The sequence below is a fragment of the Rhinolophus sinicus genome, chromosome 2 (genome assembly GCF_057876585.1).
Source record: "Rhinolophus sinicus isolate RSI-liver-muscle chromosome 2, RSI-T2T, whole genome shotgun sequence".
In the NCBI taxonomy this organism is placed as follows: Eukaryota; Metazoa; Chordata; class Mammalia; order Chiroptera; family Rhinolophidae; genus Rhinolophus; species Rhinolophus sinicus.
The window spans coordinates 173,585,840-173,604,129 of NC_142502.1; the positions used below are offsets into that span (position 1 = coordinate 173,585,840).

Genomic DNA, 18,290 nt, shown 5'->3' on the forward strand with positions numbered 1-18,290 from the left:
CTAATAGCAAAACATCATGTTTGGTTTTCGTGAATAATTTATAAACAATCTAACCTACCATGAAGTCCTTCAGTGTTACAGGAATGGCAGGAGTTGATGACACCTTCCCTCTCTTACCTGGAACAAGCATGAGCTTCTCCACAGCTCCTTGTGGGTACCATGTCCTGCCCACAGGCTCAGAAAACCCACTGCCATCGATGCCCCAGCATAATGGGAATTTAAAATAGCCTTTCCTTCTGGCCTTCTTGACTGACTCCAGAGAACCCATGGCCTCTTCATCACCAATCTCGATCCTGGGATGGGACCTGGATTCCATTTTGGAACCGCAGACTAACAATTGCATATGCAGCATAAACGCTCGCTTACCCTTTTCTTATCCTTGACTCATTCTTTTATACTATTTATGTGGGGCTCGCTCTCTGTCTGTCTCTCTCTTTCTCTTTATGTAACTTTCTTTCTTACTCGAAAGATTATAAGTTCATTGAGGGCAGGGACTGTATCTTGTTTATCCTTGTGTTTTGCATGATGTAAGTTCACAATATTTGTTAAATAAATAACTCATCTTTAATTTTTTTGTGATTACTATTCTGGTATTTAAAGTAATAGTCCCTAAAGTTGAACTAAACTATTTTACAATTTTAAATGAGCAATAAGGCCCTTAAAATTTTTTTAAAATTTACTTCCTGCATCAAGAACTAAGTTTTTCTAGCAGTTTTATTTTGGAGTGGTGGGCAGATGGTAAAATCCCTGAGTGCAAAATGTTTATAGGCTTCTCTTGGCTCATTAATAATGTGACTTTACTGGCAGTAAGCACTTGGAAAGTAGACATTCTTTTTTTTTTCTTTTTACTTCTTCTACTTTACTCATCAAACCAAATCTATGTGCATTAGAGCCTTTGTATTTTTGTGGTTGCAAAACTTTCAGCTATATATTTTAGAAGTTATATAGTACTCTGAATTAGTTAGAAAGAGCAAATTTAATGTTGAGCTGCATGCCATATGTTCTTGACAAAAAACGATGCTACTTGACTTTAATGTGTAGTGTTAAGTACAGCTAAGAGGCACTATGATGAATGAAGTTCAATCTACTAAAACATTGCACATACTGCAATATGATGATCTCTTCTCAGTTAAAGGGTATAATGTGGGACAGTGCACTCTTGGTTTCCATTCCGACACAGTGAAGAACTGTTCTGACTGTTACGCAGAGGACCTACACACACTTGCCCTCTCTGAATACCCCCCTGGGTTTCCCTCCCAAATACCCACACTCCATCCAGACAGGGTCGGGGGGTCGAGACAGCCAGGTCTCCCAGGTTCTCTGCCTCTCTGTCCCTCACCTTCTTAGTCTTACCTTGGCCCCCACCCCCCATAATCTCCCCATGTCCCAGAATTTTTTTGGCTTTGTTCAAGCATTTGAAGATTGGATTAAGAACATGAGGGTCCACTCCTACAACTCAATAGCAAAAAAATAAATGACCTGATTAGAAATTGGGCAAAGGACCTGAACAGACATTTCTCACAGAAGACATACACATGGCCAACAGGGATATGAAAAGGTGCTCAACATTACTAATCACCAGGAAATGCAAACCAAAACTACAATGAGATTTAACCTCACACCTGTTAGGATGACTATTATCGAAAAAAAAAAGGACAGCAAATGTTAGCAAGGATATGGAGAAAAGAACCCTTGTATACTGTTGGTGGGAACGTAAATTGTTGCAGCTACTTTGGAAACAATATGGAGATTCCTCACAAAAATTAAAAATAGAATTATCATTTGATCCAGCAGTCCCCATTCTGGGTTTATATCCAGAGGAATTGAAATCCGGGTCTTGAAGAGACATCTGCACTCCCATGTTCATTGCAGTATTATTCACAATAAGCAAGACATAGAAACAACCTAAGTGTCCAGCAATGGACTAATGGATAAAGAAAACGTAACAGTTATAATGTGGAATATTATTCAGCTTTTAAAAAGAAGGAAATTCTGCCATTTGCACCAACATGGATGGACCTGGAGGGTACTACGCTAAGTAATGAAATAAGTCAGACACAGAAAGATCTACATGATCTCACTTACATGTGGGATCTGAAAATCATCAAACTCATAAAAGCAGAGAGCAGAATTTGCTCCCCGGGCTGCCAGGGGGTAGGGGTGGGAGAAACAGGGAGGTGTTGGTCAACGGGCACAAAGTTGCAGTTCTGTAGGATGAATAAGTTCCGGAGACCTACTGTAGAACAGAGAGCTTATGACTAACAATACCGTATTGTGTACTTAGAATTTGGCTAAGAGGGTAGATCTTATATTAAGTGCTCTTACCACCAAAGAAAAAACAACAAAAAGAACATGAAGTTCCATTATTTCGCTGTGTGAGGCCAACAAGTGTGCAGTTTTGTCACATAAATTATCATAGAACCAAGATAACTTCAGAAAGCTCGACAATAGCCATTTTCATTAAAAGTGTAATGTATGCAGCCCACATCACTAGTGCTGCTCTATTACAGACTATTGTTCTTTGTCAGTAACTCTCATTTCCATGACACTAATATGAGAAAGGCCGAGGAAAATTCTCAAGACTGGTAAAAATATTTGTAGTCTAATTGTGTTTTTTATTTAACCTCGTTATATAAAGGTACAAGAGGAGTAAGAACTGAAATTCTACCAAAGTCTAAGTGGAAAAGCTTAACATAACATGCTTTTCTAGATACAATCTGAAATGACTAGACCGGGCTTGAATATTAGGATGCAATTATATTATATCTAAATGCAACTAGAGATGCTTTTTTTTTTTTTCTATCTGATGTTGAAACACAGAATCCTAGACTTGGAAAGAACTTTGGGACCCAGAAGGACTAACCTCATTCCCACTGCAGGAATCCTTCAGTGCTGAAGACAGACTTGGTCTTTCAGCCTGTGAATACTTTATGAGATAAAGGACTCTCTGTTTTGAGAGACGACCCTTTTCTACATTGGATAGTTCCAACTACTAGAAAGTTGTTTCTGATGGTGAGTCAGAATCTGTCCTACAGCAATGTGCAACCATCAGTCAGGCGGCTGTTTGGAATAATGGGAAAGATACAGGCTATAGAGCCAGAAGCCCGGGGTGTGCACCCAGGGTTTACCATTTACTAGATAAGTAGCCTTGTCTCTGAGCCGCAGGTTGCTGGCATATAAAATGCTGTTAGTAAAAAGAATGAGGAATATTTTTATATTACTTGAAAATTATGTACTACACATCTTTTATATCAGTAGAATTTATAATTTACATATGTATATAAATTTATATATACAATTTATATATAATAGATAGACAATTTATTTAGATATATATTTATATATATAGTGTGTGTATGTGTGTGTGTATGTATATAGATAGATAGATAGATAGATAGATAGATAGATAGCATTTTTTTTCTTGAAATTCCACCAGAAAAGGTGAAGAGATTAAGGAGTACAAATTGGCAGTCACATATTAGTCACAGGGATGTGAAGTACAGCACAGGGAATATAGTCAAAAATATTGTAACAACCACATATGGTGTCAGATGGGTACTAGTCTTACCATGGGGATCACTTCATAAGTTACATAAATGTCTACCCACTAGGCTGTATACCTGAAACTAATACAATACTGAATGTCAACTATAATTGAAAAATTAAAAAAAAATTTTAAAAACGTTTAATCCTCAAAAAAAACGTCGTTAGTGTTTTCTCCCTCCCATGTTAGTGTGAGGATTAGAGATACTGTGTACTAAGGGCCTGGAATACAGTAGACACTCATCAGATGGTGGCTGTCCTGGTTCTGGCCCTCTGACACAGCGAACTTGCCCGAGGGACATTTTCCCTTTACTCTGCTAAAATGCACAATGCTCTCAATGATTCCTCTCATGTCACAGTTTCCTCCTTTCGGCATCTTGGCAGTTCTCCGCCCGTTTTTTGACAGAAAGCATTCTCCCACGCATATCTTGTACATGAGCTCCTTCAGATACGGTCATTTAAAAGAAAGCAGCTCATTAATAAATACTCGTTGAATGGACCAACTCTAGAATATTATCGGCAGTGCTGTGGACGAAACATTGGGTGCTCTCTGCCTGCTCTGCCACCCAGCTGCCCCAGCGGAGGGACAGGTCGTACCTGGACATCCTGCTCCAGCTTGATCTTAATCAAGCTGTACTCCTCACAGTCCCATATCCTCTGCTTGTTCAGCTGCTTCTCATAGTCCTCCACTTTCTTGATGCGGTTCATGAGATACTCCAGCTGAAGGCACAAGAAGACGAGGGGGAAAGTCAGGCCCTGTCCCTGCCATGACTCGCTCCTCCAAGTGGCCTGACACGAGTGACACAGTGGAGGGACTGAAAGTGTCGTGACTCTGGAAGGAAGCTATCAGCCCTCAGAAGCCACTACGATCCAAGGCTTTACATTGCTTACTGGGGCCAGAAACTCCAAGAGGAAAGCTCCATTAAGAAATTAAGCACAGGGGATGTAACGTACAGCACAGGGAATATCGTCGGTAATATTGTAATAACTATGCACGGTGTCAGATGGGCACTAGATTTATCGGGGTGATCACTTCATAAGTTACATAAATGTCTAATCACTATGTTGTACATCTGAAACTAAAATGACTTTGTATGTCAGCTGTAATTTTAAAAGAAATTTTAGAAAAAAAGAAATTAAGCACAGTCAGATGTTTGTATTTCTAAAAAAAAAAATCACTGAGACTTGGTCAAGTTTTTCTTCATTCTTTACATCTCTGAAATAAAGTGACAACCCCACACCCTTTAAAATGTGTCTTAAAGCAGCTCCATGGGCCACAAATACCCATGACCAGGGTAGGTGCCCAGGAAAGAAAGAAGAAAGTGACAGGACCGTGGAGATCACCGAGAGCTGCAAAGGTGGCACTCACCGCCACCAGACATCTGCCATCTGCAAGGCCACGCTGATGAGTTATGAAGCTCAGTAATGAATGCCTGCCATAGCAACCCTCCCCAAGGTACAAAAAGGCCAGCATATTCAGTCACCGTAGCCATCACCCCAGACTCCAGGGATCACCCTTGACACCTGCCCCCACCCCTTACCTCTTTGGTGTTGTGAGCCTGTAGCGCCCGCTCCCATTTCTTCTTATTACTGGTCAGGAGCTCCTGCCGCTCCACCTCAAATGCTTTCTACAATGAAGAAGAAAACGGGCTCTTGTGTCTCTCCTGATGAGGCAGGTCCCAGAGTATCAAAGAACTCTTAGTTAACAGTGCAAGTGCCACGTTCCCAACCACACAAAGGCAAATCCAAATGCAGACTTGCCAAGTTTCATGCAACCAAATGTCTACGCAAGTTGTTACATGGAAATCAGTGATATGAAGTCTATACTTCACACAAGTTTAGAGAGGAAATGTGCCAACTCTCCTGTAACTTAGTCAATATCTGAGGCAAGGAGCTGGAGGAAGGCCAGTGCCCTTGTTGGCAAACCCTGGCACATAATTCAGTCATGATTAGGGTTGCTGCATTGCTATGGTTGGGCTTTCCACAAAGCAAAAGCAGCATGGTGCTCACCGTGGTAGGCCTGGGACGCAGAAATGAGTCTATAATAATCCAAAGAGAGAGATCCCCCACCTTCTTGGCTCTCTTCCATTTTGGAAAGATCTAAATTTCAATCTCAATTCTTAACATTTCCTTCAAATTCAAAGTATTGATTCCTGAATCCTGTTTGCCACGCCCCTTTCCCATCTCCCCAGCTCTGACCACCATTAATAAATCAGATAAAGGAAGGTTATGGAACACTTATCTCCCTCCTCTACTCCTCTCACCCTTGCCTGCTCTTATTTTCTTTCAAAGCACTCATTACCACCTGCCAAATTATATAGTTAGTAATGTATCTGTTTATTGTCTAGCTGTGTTAATAAAATACAGGCTTCATCGAAGATTTTGTTTTGTTCATGGCTGTATTCCCAGTCCCTGGTACAGTGCCTGGAATACAGTAGTCATTTGATGACTATCTGTTGAATGAGTAAATAAATTCATGAAACCCCAGAGCACAGACAGAAATCAGAGGACGGGACCTCTGGGCCCCTCCTTAGATGGTTAGGACAGACCCAGCTCTCCTCCCAGGGGCCTCCCAGGGCACACAGCAGGCCTTCCACACCCGTTACCTCAATGTGATGGAGCTCCTGACGAAAGGTTTTCATTACATTCTTCACTTGTTCTTCCATCCTATCCAGGAGCAGGCAGATGTTATCTGATTGTTTCTTCAAATCCTTCACATATTGGTCATCCTTTGTTTTTAACTCCTAGAAAAGAGCGTGTCAAAGATTGGTCACAAACTGACACAGAAGCAAGAGGTGCCATGCACACCCCACCTGGCCCCCTCTCATCAGCATCTGTGACCAGGAGGAATTACAGCTGTACAAGGAGAAAGTGGCTTCAGAAAAGTTGGGGAAGGCCCGGAGAAAGCACGGCCAGATGTCACGGAGTGGCCTCAGCTCCGGACAAAGCGCTGAAGGAGCAGCACAGAATCAAACCCTCAATGTTTATTTCCTGCAAATCTCCCTGCAAGCTCCCAGGAAGCCCTGGGTGTGCCAGCTGAGTGACACAGGAACATATCTACTGCAGACCAAGTTCCATTCCTTAACACATAAAATCGGAAACAGCATTTGCTGCAAAAGGACATCTTTCTATTAGGAAACCAATCACTCTAAAATGACTGCACCAAGCCTTTTCTTCTTCTGGTGAAAAGTTGATGCAGCATTCTGAGTCCTGACGTAAGGCCTCCACAGTTTTCCTTTCAGGAAAAGCAAACCAATAACCCGGAGAAACGCCCCCAGCCCGATCCCACTGGGCTGGGCCTGAGCGACCGAGACTCTTGCCTGCTGTAACTCGTTGATAAGCTTGTTCTTATCTTCTATCAGCCCAGCGCAGTGCACCTGCTGGGTGTTGAGCATTTCCCACAGCTCCTGGGGAATTATCTTCTGTTTGCCCTCCTCCCACTTGGCGCTGATTTCATCAAATTTGTCCTGGCTGGTCTTGACTTCATTCTCCAGCTTTTCAAGCCTGCAAATACAAGGACACCGGCCATGCCCGCCCAGTTGCTGATGTTGCCTTTCAACAGAGCAGATGGGTCCCCGGAGTCTGTACCACATGCCCGCCTACCAAGCACTGCCTCCAGATACACCCACCGAAACCAAACCAGGCTCCGAGAAATCTTTTAGTTTAATCGTTGACAATAAGGAACTGAGACCAAATTAACAAAGTGACACACAACAAAAACTGATCAACAGTAAAGCTATACACACACATACATACACATGGATCAACTGTCAATACTTCTGAGTAAGATGGTGACACACAATAGTTCAGTCCTTTGTCACTGGAGTCACATAGCTTGTGTTCAAGTCCTGATTTTGCTACTAACTCTCCACTTTAGGCAAGTTGCTTAACCTCAGCAAGCCCCTATTGTTCTCATCCATGAAATGGCGTGTCTACCTTCAAATGGCTGTTGTCAGTCGTCAGAATTACATCAGCTGATACTCAGCACACGACTCACTTAACAAATGGTGCTCAGATGATGAATTGTCATTACCAACATGACCTCAAGTGTCGGCCGTTCCTCTCCCAAATTATCAATCAAAGACCAGTGAAATGTACAAATAGGGAAACTCCACCATTAGCAATGGGAAACAGAGATGGTTTTTCAGAAATTCCAAAGAAACTGTGTGATGGAGTATTTTGAGGATGGGCCTGGACTGAAGGAAGGCCTTAGGGTTGAGATGTGGGGCTCCTTCTGAGAACAGGGGCGAGGGCATATGCCAGAGACTCCGTCCCTACCCCAACAGACTGTACTTCTATGAGACTGTCTCCAAACAAGAGTGCAAATGCCCTTGAGGACAGGAATCATCTTGTGATCGATCCCCTTTCTCCGCCCCACCTTCCACGTCAGGACACATATTCATACTAGAATTCAGTTGACTTGTTTCTACAAAAAGTGAGAAATAGCCATCAGGTCATCTTTCTAAAACCCACATTTGTCTTCTAACTCTGCCACTTAAGCCCTTCAAGTTTTCTTCAATGGCTACAGGACGAAGCCTAACTCCCTGGCGTGGCCTCTGGGCCTTTCGCAAGCTGGCCCTGCTGGGGATCAGCCAATTCAGCTTGACACAACCCATGACAGTCAGTGGGAAGTTTCAAGAATAAAGTCACAATTGCATACTGGTAAAGGTGGTAAAATTGCCATGGGGGAAATACTTAAGCTGAACAACTAAAACTCTTGTTAAAATCGCACTGTGTATATGTACGCTGAGATGGGCTAAAATGGTCAAGTGGGTTGCTTTTCTAATTGAACTCTACATTGTTGAGCAACCTGAGGCCTGGGAATCTGAGTGTGCCTGGCAGTCTGCCTGCTAAGAACTGGAGCTGAAGGTCTTCCATGGGTTCCCATTACCCCTCTGACCCTCTATGCTTCAAACGTGGAGTCTTTACTATTCTGTAACACCGGCTACACTGTGCATAACACTGAGATGTTTATGGGTCCGGTTCTTCTCATTCATTTAAACCCTCATGGCTTTTTGTCCCCTACCCCCTGCCCATATATCCTTTACTGTCATGCGATTCCCAAGCACATCGTGTGATCTGTGCCTCTGCACAAGCTGTTCCCTCTGCCTAACAGGCCCACTCTTCTACTCCTCAAATTCCTATTCTTCCTTTACAGCCCAACCCAAGGGGCACTTTGCCTGGTGAGTTTCCTCTCACTGCTCCAGAGAGAACATGTGTTTCCACAACTCTTTCCACATACCTTCATTTTAACATAAATCATGGTTGGCTGTTTCCATGTCGATCTTGACTAGACTGAACATCAAGACCAGAGGCTGTATTCACTCCTATTTGTATCCACACAGCTTGGCACATGTCAGGAAAGTAACACTTGAGGAAGGGAGGAAGCAGGGCGGGAAGCCAGGAGGAAGGGAAGGAAAGAAGGAGGGAGGGAGGATTCCAAGGGAAAGAAGAGGATTCTACTATACAAATCCGACAAAGCCACTTTCCAATGACTAGGGACAACTTAGGGACCCAGAGAGGAGAGAGCTACACACCCACCAGTCTTCAGAGCAGGGGCCTCCTCACCTCTGACGCTTTATCTCCTCTTCTTCAACTCTCCTGCGAGTCTCTCTGATATCTGCAGCCACCTGGATATTTGTCACCAACTCAGTGCCACAGAGCAGCAGTTTAGCCAATTTCTGAAAACAAAGAAGTGAGAATTTATAAAAGTTAGAACACTTTATAAAGAATGTATACATTTGTAAAATTCATAAAGTTGTTTATAAATGTATAACGTTATAAAGTTAGAAACGCTTTGCACATTGTTGGTAGCTATTCTATCTCACCAAACAGGAATTAAAAGCTACCGTAAGACTTCTAAGGGTAGCATCTATTTAGCCACCCACTTCCATCCGGGCACTGGTGACATGATGTTATAGGTTACAATTTAATAGCTCTGTGAGACTCTGGGTGTCCTTTAGTTTATTGTCAGTATGCTGGCATGTGCTCCAGGTACATGTACTGTCCCCAGTCAGCCTCCAAGTGGCGGCACTGCCAGGGTCCTTTCCAAGACTCTCATTTGGGGGGGTGAGGCAGACAATAATAGTTGACCTCCCATGTCCATTTCCCCCTCTTCTTTTAGTAAGAGAACACCCAAATTTTAGCTGGGCATTTGATCTCCCAAAATAGAATCATCTTCCAAACTCCCTTGCAGCTAGAACATGGTCTGATCTGAGCACACGAGCAGAATGGATACATGCCACTTCTGAATTGTGCCTTAATGGGGAAAGGTATGCCCTCTGCTACCCATTTCCCCTTTCTCCCAGGCTGGAATGTGGTGTTAAACTACAATGTGATGAGCAGATGAAGGCAACCCAAGGAAGGGCAGAAGGAAATGAGGGTCCGACATTGAGAAGCCCCCATATCAGCCCTGGACGACTAATACTCTGAACTATTAAGTGAGGCAGAAAAATAAACTTCTGTCTTATTTAAGCCATTATTTAATGTCGTGTGGGATCTTTTGTTCTGATACAGGAGAGAACTGTAGCTGGCTGCACTGCCCTCTCCCTTAACGGACTCAGGAATTTTGCTATTGGTATCCTCCTAACCCCTCTTTATAAATTCCACACTCAGTGGCTTCACTCCTGGCCTCTTGGTAATGTCATAATTTCATCAAAAAGTTCAGGTATCTTTAATTCATGCCTAAGTTTTTCCAAGTCTGTTTTGGAACTTACAAATTCTCCAATTCTCAAACCATTTCTGAACTAAGAACCCATAAATAGCTCTACCCCGAGGAGTCATTGAAATGGTCTGAGACGCTATTTCAACTCGCTGGTCTATGGGAATTTTGAAATGCAGTTTTAACGACTACTGCACAGACCCTAAACCCAGATATCTTGGGTACCGCAGACTTTTTTAAATGCCTGCTGCTTTATCACTTGTACCAAATGGTTTTACATGCATAAGGAAGTAACGGCTTCCTATAGTTTTGAGCAATTTTCTATTTTCTACTCAAACAATGCGAACATCAGAAATTTCTGAAGCCAGTATTTAAGACTCAAAGTAAAATTGAAGAAAATTATATAATTACCAACAAAGCAACAAACACACCCCTGACATTTCTGAGACCCGGGGGAAGAGTTTAAATGGAGGTCTACCGACCATATATCTAAATATTTACAAATTATAATTCAGTGTTATAAGCTGCCAAATAAAATATGTTCTGTCCTCCTACCTTGACACCTTCATAACAATTTAGAAGTCCTACTTTGAATTCAGACTATACCTCAGAGTGCCACTCAGAACTCTGAGGGAGAGCCGGTCTCTGACCTCCAGCCCACAACCCACCCCATTCCCACCCACCTCTTTCTTCCACCACAAAGGGCTTCACATGAGGCATATGGATTTCCCAGCTCCGTTTACACCCCTTGGCAATCCATCAGGCCTAGAGGTCACTCCACTGTGGCCTCGCCTGCCCTGAGCAGGACAGACCCCAGGAAGAGGCCCATGCAGGCCTTGAACGTGTGCTCAGAACCCTTTGGGCAGGCAATTTGGGTTCTGTGATACACAGAGAGTGACCTAAAGGGGGAACTTGGGCTCTGAGTGAACTTGAGGGGTGTCCACTTGCGGGGGGGGGGAGATATCCAGAGGAAAGCCAGAGTAAGACACGGGACCCTCACCACCACCACTTCTATTTAATGGCCTGGAGGGCCAATCTAGTGCAATGAGGCAAGAAAAAGAAATGAAAGGTGTAACTATTGAACAGGAAGAAATAAAACTGTTATTTTCAGATGAAATGATTATCTATGTAAAAAAATAAAAAAGAAACTACAGGTAATCTATTAGAATTCAAAAGTGAATTTGACAAGGTTGTTGGATATCAAGTCAATATATGAAAATAATTATACTTTTATATATGAACCATGAGCAATTATAACCTCAATAAAAAGTATAAAACATTGCTGAGCAAAATTAAAGAATATCTAAATAAAGATATTTTATCCTCATGAGTTGTGAATCTCTAGATTGGTAAGATATTAGTTCTTTCCCAAATTGATCTACAGATTCAACCCAATTTCAGTTAAAATCCCAGCATGTTTTGTTGGTGGAAATTGACAAGCTGATTCTAAAATTTACATGGAAATGTAAAGGGTCAAGAATAGCTAACACAATCTTAAAGACCCTACCAGGTATCAAGCCCTGTCACAAAGCTACAGTAATAAAAATAGCATGCAACTGGCATAAAGACAGACAAATAGACCAGTGGAACAGAACAGAGAATCTAGAAACAAACACACATATGTGATCACCTGAATCACAAGAAAGGTGCACTGCAATTCTGTGGAGAAAGGATGACCTTTTCTATAAATGGTGCTGGATCAATTAAAAATTCATATGGATTTATTTTTTCATTGCAAGTTTTTTATTCATTCAACAAATGTTAAGTGCCTACTACATGCCGAGCACTGTCCTAAATGCCACGCTAAATATAAAATATTGAAAAGTTCTGGCTAATTTTTTTCTCCTTGGTACTTACCATTGTCTAACATATTAATGTTTCTTTATTTTCTGTTTCCCTTGTATTTTCCGTAAGCTTGTTTTGTTAACTGTTCTATCCCCGGAGGCTAGAACAATGCAAGACACACAATAATATTTGCTGAATGGTTGAATACCTAATCCTTCAGCCCTGGTAACTTTGACTCATTGACTTACCTAGTAATGGGAATTTGGCTGAAATTGCCTGATACAATCAGCTCAGGGGGCTCAGAAACATTCCATCTCTTTTAAGCCATGTCATTTCATTAGCGTGGTTTGGGAGTAGGTAAAACCACCTTGTCTGTGTAAAGGTATGTCAGCAGTTACTGTTTTTGTCCAGAGCTAGTCACACTGTTTATACAGTGTGATGTCAACAGCCTTGGGGGTTGCCAGGTGTGAACCAAGTTAGCAATTAACAGTGTCATGCCATACTTTTCCGTGGAGGTAGTTGCCACTGTGGGGTGTGGATAGTGACTGTCAAGGGTTGGGGTGGGGGCCAGGGCTGACAGTGAAGACTGAAGTAGGGGGAGTGGAGGTTCTGAAGCGAGGAAGTCCCCACTTCAGGCCGGCTGCTGGGAAGAAACTGGAGCAGCCCCAAGAACTCAGATATATTATGGGTTCATTTCCAAACCATCACAATAAAGTGTGCAGTATTCATCGTTTTGGTGGTGGGGTGTCTTGCCTTCAATATGTAAAAAATGCAACATCTTTTCCACCTTCACAAAACTGATTTTGTAACTTCTATTCCCCTTAGAGGCTGCCTCAGTCTTCATTTCCACCTTATTTTCCCTGGATGGGCATACCGGAAGCAGGGAGTAGGGCAAAGGTTGCTGAGAAAGACATGAAGGACCTTGATGGCGAAAAAATGAGGAGGTAGGTTTTCAACCAGCATGGTGCCACCTTCCCGAACCGCAGAGTGTTTTGGGGAACCTGGAAGGCCACATTTCCACACATCGCGGTGTCTGGAGACACCTCTCATTAGATTTTTGAAAACTGTGAGTCCTACCTTTATTCCACACACGCAAATCAATTCAGGATAGATTACAGACCAAAATATAGACAGTAGAACAATTCCAGATAGATTACAGGCCAAAATGTAAAGAGTAGAACACTTTTATTCTTCCAGTAAAAGAAAATATGGAAGAATAGCTTCATAAACTTGGAGTAGGTGAAAATTAAACAAAAAACAAAAAGAATTATCCTTAAAAATGATTAATAAGGTACAATGCCAAGGGCAGGGGCCCCTCCTGCCCAGGTCTTGGGGCAGAACTGGTTTTTAATGCCTTGATATTGTGGAAGGTAACATTTTTTGTCATACATTTCTCCTTGATGCCAATGCACTTCATGACTTAAGTCCTAAGTGAAAGGAACCTTGAAAAGTTGCTAATGAAAACAATATCATCCTTTTGATTTTACACTCAATTAAAGCATTCTCAGGATGAACTGTATATCAGCATTTTCAAGATTATATCAATATAAACTATAACAGTATTTTCAAGATTATGTATAATATCCTTTTGATCCTACACAGAAATGCTCAGAGATCACTGACCCTTTAGATGGAGAAACCCAGGTACAAAGAGGTGACATGACTCATGTACTTCCCAGTAAGCAACAGGTCTGGACTGAGAACCCACCACAGCTCAATATTCCTTCCACTACAGTAAAATATCTCATCCCGGACTCAGTACAGTACAGGTTATTCTCTATGTGTCTCTGTTCTGTAATAATATTTCAGTAGCTTGAGTATTTTTTCTCCCAGTTAAGTACATTTCAATTTCTGCCAGAAATGATCTCTCTCCTCTCCACTTTTATAAATCCCACCTATTTTTCTAAGACCCGGCTCAAATCCCACTTTCTCCATATGACCTTCCCTGACCAAACCAGTTTAGTGAACAATTTTGCGTATCTCCATTCCTACAGTATCACTGTCTATGCAGTTCACTTCACAATTAATTAAATGCAGCACTTTGCCAGGTCTGGCTTGCTGTTTTGATCTGGTGTTTTTATCCCTCCAGTACCTCTTGTTCCAAGTCCTTTATTAAATATCCCAGGAGCCCTGTCATTGCCATGGGAGACAATCGATTTTCTTTTTCGTGTTTGTTAAGTTATGCACTACTCCACAGGCACACAAAGGGGCTCTCGCTCTCACAGAGCTTTATAATTTCATTGGGGACATCGTGTGCACACATTGGAAAAGTCGTACAAGGCAGAAAATTATCCAAGATGAAATGAATTCTATAGACAAAAAGGGCTCAATGTGTGAATTAAAGAAGTTCAGCCTGGGCTGCGGAGGAACTCATGGAAGGGTTGGGACTTAGATGGTCTTGAAGTGTGGGAAGGTAACCTGATGTCAGGAGAGAAGAAAAAGGAAAGGAGAGAAGGGAAGAAAAGGGGAGGGGAGGAGCTTGGCATTCCAGATGGTCAAAGGAACAAAGCAGGAAGAAGCACGCCCCACTGGAGGTGAGAAACTGGACGGGCCTAGCCAAAGTGGAAGGCCCAAATTCGGTAACAATGGGAGAGAAGATTGGAGAGTTAAAATGTGGACAGACATTGTCACCCCAATAAATTAAAAAAAAAAAAAAAAAAAATGTGGACAGACCACAAAAGGCCTTGAATGTCAAGCTAAACCATTTGGACTTTATCCTATGAATAAATACCATTAAAAGTGTGTGAGCAGGGGCCGGCCCGGTGGCTCAGGCAGTTAGAGCTCCATGCTCCTAACTCCGAAGGCTGCCAGTTCGATTCCCACATGGGCCAGTGGGCTCTCAACCACAAGGTTGCCAGTTCAACTCCTTGAGTCCCGCAAGAGATGGTGGGCTGTGCCCCCTGCAACTAGCAACAGTAACTGGACCTGGAGCTGAGCTGCACCCTCCACAGCTAAGACTGAAAGGACAACAACTTGACTTGGAAAAACGTCCTGGAAGTACACACTGTTCCCCAATAAAGTCCTGTTCCCCTTCCCCAGTAAAAATCTTTAAAAAAAAAAAAAAGTGTGTGAGTAAAGAAGACACAGCATCACATAAGAAATTATACTATGAAAGCTCAGTCCTAGAGAGCTCCCCAAACGGGAAACGTTCAAATTCCGTTCTGCCAAGAGACAGAAATAGAATCTCTATTGAGACTTGATCTCTACTGAGTTTCTTTTAGTCTAAATACGAAAACCATGGCATCACACCCAGCTCGCTAGTCTCACAGGCCTGACAGGACTCATTTGCTACCCAGTTCATACCAGTCTGCTTTCTTCTTTCTGTTTATAGCTCTTGCTTTGATCTTCCTCACTCTCTTTCTTTCCATCTAAATAGTCTCCAAGCGCTTCCCTGTGATGGAAAACAGTAGAGAAACTGAAGTTATTTTTAGTACTTAAAATCTATATTCAAAGGTTCCATACTACTTCATACCACATACAAAAAAATACTCCATATGGTTAACAATGTAAATATAAAAAAACACAATCATAAAACACTAGAAGTAAATACAGGAGAGAACCCATCTCAGAATAAGACCAAAGTTTGAGAGAAAAAAAGATTTTATTTCCTAAAATTTTTCAATTTTATTCTTGAAAGTCAAGGGAGAAACCGGTAAAAGATATTTGATGAAATTTTGCTCTCTATAAAATAGAAAGGGCTCCTTCAAATCAATACAAAAAAGACAAAATACCAAATAGAAAAGTTGGCAAAGAGTGTGAACAGGCAATTTACAGATGAAATACAAATGGCAAATAGACATTTGAAAATATGTTCAACTTTATCTGTAACCAGAAAAATGAAAGTGAAAACCCTATAAGGTATCATTACCCTCCTATCAGACTGGAAAAGATTTAAAAAGTTGATAATAGTATTTACTCACACTCACTGGGCCTTGTTCATTGTCCTGCTGTCAAAATATAGTCTGAATAGATCCGGACCATCTGGGTATGTCACAGAACATCACACTGATCGGTCACATCAGGATTAGCAAACTATAGCCTGTGTGACAAATCTGACCCACCTGTTGTATGGCTCACAAGCAAAGAATGATTTTTACATTTTTAAATGGTTAAAAAAATATGATCAGGATGAATAGGCAGAGCACAGAGGATTTTTAGGGCAGCAAAACCATTCTGTACGATACTTAACAGTGGATACATGTCAGTATATAGTTGTCAAAATCCATAGGACACCAAGAGTGAAGCAACGTGGACTTTGGGTGGCAATGGTATGTCACTGAGGTTCATCAATTGTAACAAATGTACCACTCTGGTGGGGATGTTGATGGTGGGGAAGGTTATGCATTTGTGTGTGTGGGGGGGAGGTGGGGGTAGGAGGTATATGGGAAACCTCTGCATTTTCCACTGGATTTTGCTGCAAACCTACAACTGCTCTAAACACGAAGTTTATTAATTTAGAGAAAAAAAGATCAAAATACAAAGAATATTTTGTGACACATAAACATTACGTGAAATTCATATGTCAGTGTCCGTAAGTAAAGTTTGGTTGGAACACAGCCAGGCCACTTTGGGCCCCATGTGTCCAATGGCCACAGATGAGAAGCCACCGTCTCGGTAGGGCAGCCGACCCTGACCAGCAGGAAAAGGTGTAAGTGCTGTTACATAGCGAGGGCGTTCAGGAATTCAGGGGATCACGCAGGTGCCTCCTGGTACCCGCTGATGACAGACAGTCCACTGTGACTGAATGGATGGCGCGGGACGCCCTGGCCTGAGAGGGGTAAGGTTCTCGGTCTCAGACTCTTCACGAGCGAGGCTTTGTGTCACACAACCAGATAAGCCACTGAAACCAGAAGTGATAGCTGAGATCCACTGGGTAAATACTTGTGGAGGAAGGCAGGTTGGGAGGAAGGAGAGACATCTCCGAGGACAGGCCTTGCATGGCCTGCTGTCGTGCAGGGTGTCAGGCGGGGTCTCTGCTCCCGCTCCCCTCATAAGAACGCAGGATATGGTGAGGCCAAAAAGGAATATCCACGGAGCCATAAGTAGGGGAGTCAATCACTATATTCTCACTGGCGGCATCCACCTCTCTGCAATCCGCGCTTGCCAGCTCAGCCACCATCTTCTTGCGAGCCCCCATTTCCTGCTAGCATAGCCACAGCAGTTATATTAGTGGCCAATGGCTCCCTGGTTACAGCTGATGGCCAACTAGCCACAGCGGATGGCCATGCAATCACAGTTGATGGCCATTTACTACCTGAGCCATCACCTTTCTATGTGAGGCCGACAGCCTGGAAACTGCTTTCTGGGGCTCTGTCCCCACACCTGCATTTCAGTGTATTCGCCACAGTGCCTGGCGCAGTGGGCAGTCCACAAAAGTGCTGACGGGATTATTTCCGTCTTTGACTTTACTAGTGTGTTAAATGTTTTAGCATCTCCTACTTTGCTTGCACCTGTTTTCTATCTCATTAAGAAACAAGGCCCGCTCACACCTGGGGCACTCCGACCCCTCACCGTAGGGGCTCCAGCCCCGGTCAACCGCTCCCCTCAGACCCGCACTGCCTCCCCGGTTCCGGGGCTCCCGGGTCCCGCTGCCGACCCGCCCACACCCCGCTCACCGCCTCCGGGCTTCCAGGCGCGCCGCTATGCGGAGACGCCGGGCCTGGATCCGCTCCTGAGGGTTATCAGAATGGACCGAGGGCCGGAGAATCGAAGCGGATAAATGCTCCCCCTCTAGCTCCTCCAGATCCCCCAGGGATCCGGGCGGATTCATAGCGGTGTCTCCCCAGGCAGCTCCGCCGGGACCCCCGCCAGACCGCCGCCGCGTTGCTAGCAACAAGCAGTTACCAGGGAAAAGCAGTCACCTGACCCGCGGCGGAAGTGATTGTCCGCGCAGTTCTTTAGGCCCCGCCTACCGGCATTCAGAACGTGGTGCCCCAGCTTTGGGGTTTTGTTGCTCTCTCCTGCAGTTGGGATGCACTGTCCTGGGCCACCACGAAGGCCCGGGCGTATTAGCGGAGACTGGAAGACTAAAGAGCTGGACCAAGTTGTGGTTCATTGCTTACAGATGATGAATTCATCGTTCATTCACTCATCGAACGAACATTCCTCAGAATCATGTTCATCAGATATTATTAAGCACCTCTGTGCCAAGCGCTGTGCTGAGTATGGGTGTTGTCCTTTCCTCATGGATGGTACAGAATAATGGTCCACTCTGAGCCTACTGCCTCTTTGGAAAGTTTGAACTGAAGTATATTGCATCCATCTATTCATCATCCATTCATTTTTGAGGTCCTACTTTGTG

At 43.2% G+C, this 18,290-nt stretch overlaps 1 protein-coding gene across 7 annotated transcripts in view; it reads right to left on the minus strand.

Annotated features, from left to right (window-relative positions):
- DRC1 (dynein regulatory complex subunit 1) overlaps nt 1–17,861 on the minus strand; it is a 37,784-nt gene extending 19,923 nt beyond the window's left edge. For 3 of the 7 annotated variants that reach the window (XM_074331803.2, XM_088796251.1, XM_074331800.2), the window contains exons 1-7: nt 17,605–17,861; nt 15,293–15,380; nt 9,112–9,224; nt 6,864–7,047; nt 6,150–6,287; nt 5,085–5,171; nt 4,141–4,263 (exon numbers count right to left, since the gene is read on the minus strand). In XM_074331803.2, the coding sequence (XP_074187904.2) occupies nt 4,141–4,263; nt 5,085–5,171; nt 6,150–6,287; nt 6,864–7,047; nt 9,112–9,224; nt 15,293–15,380; nt 17,605–17,759 (888 nt within the window). In that variant the 5' untranslated portion in view covers nt 17,760–17,861. The remainder of the gene's footprint in view (nt 1–4,140; nt 4,264–5,084; nt 5,172–6,149; nt 6,288–6,863; nt 7,048–9,111; nt 9,225–15,292; nt 15,381–17,604) is intronic. The other 4 variants (XM_074331801.2, XM_019735389.3, XM_019735390.3 and 1 more) reach the window with 3 other exon arrangements.
- Between the last annotated feature and the right edge of the window lie 429 nt (nt 17,862–18,290).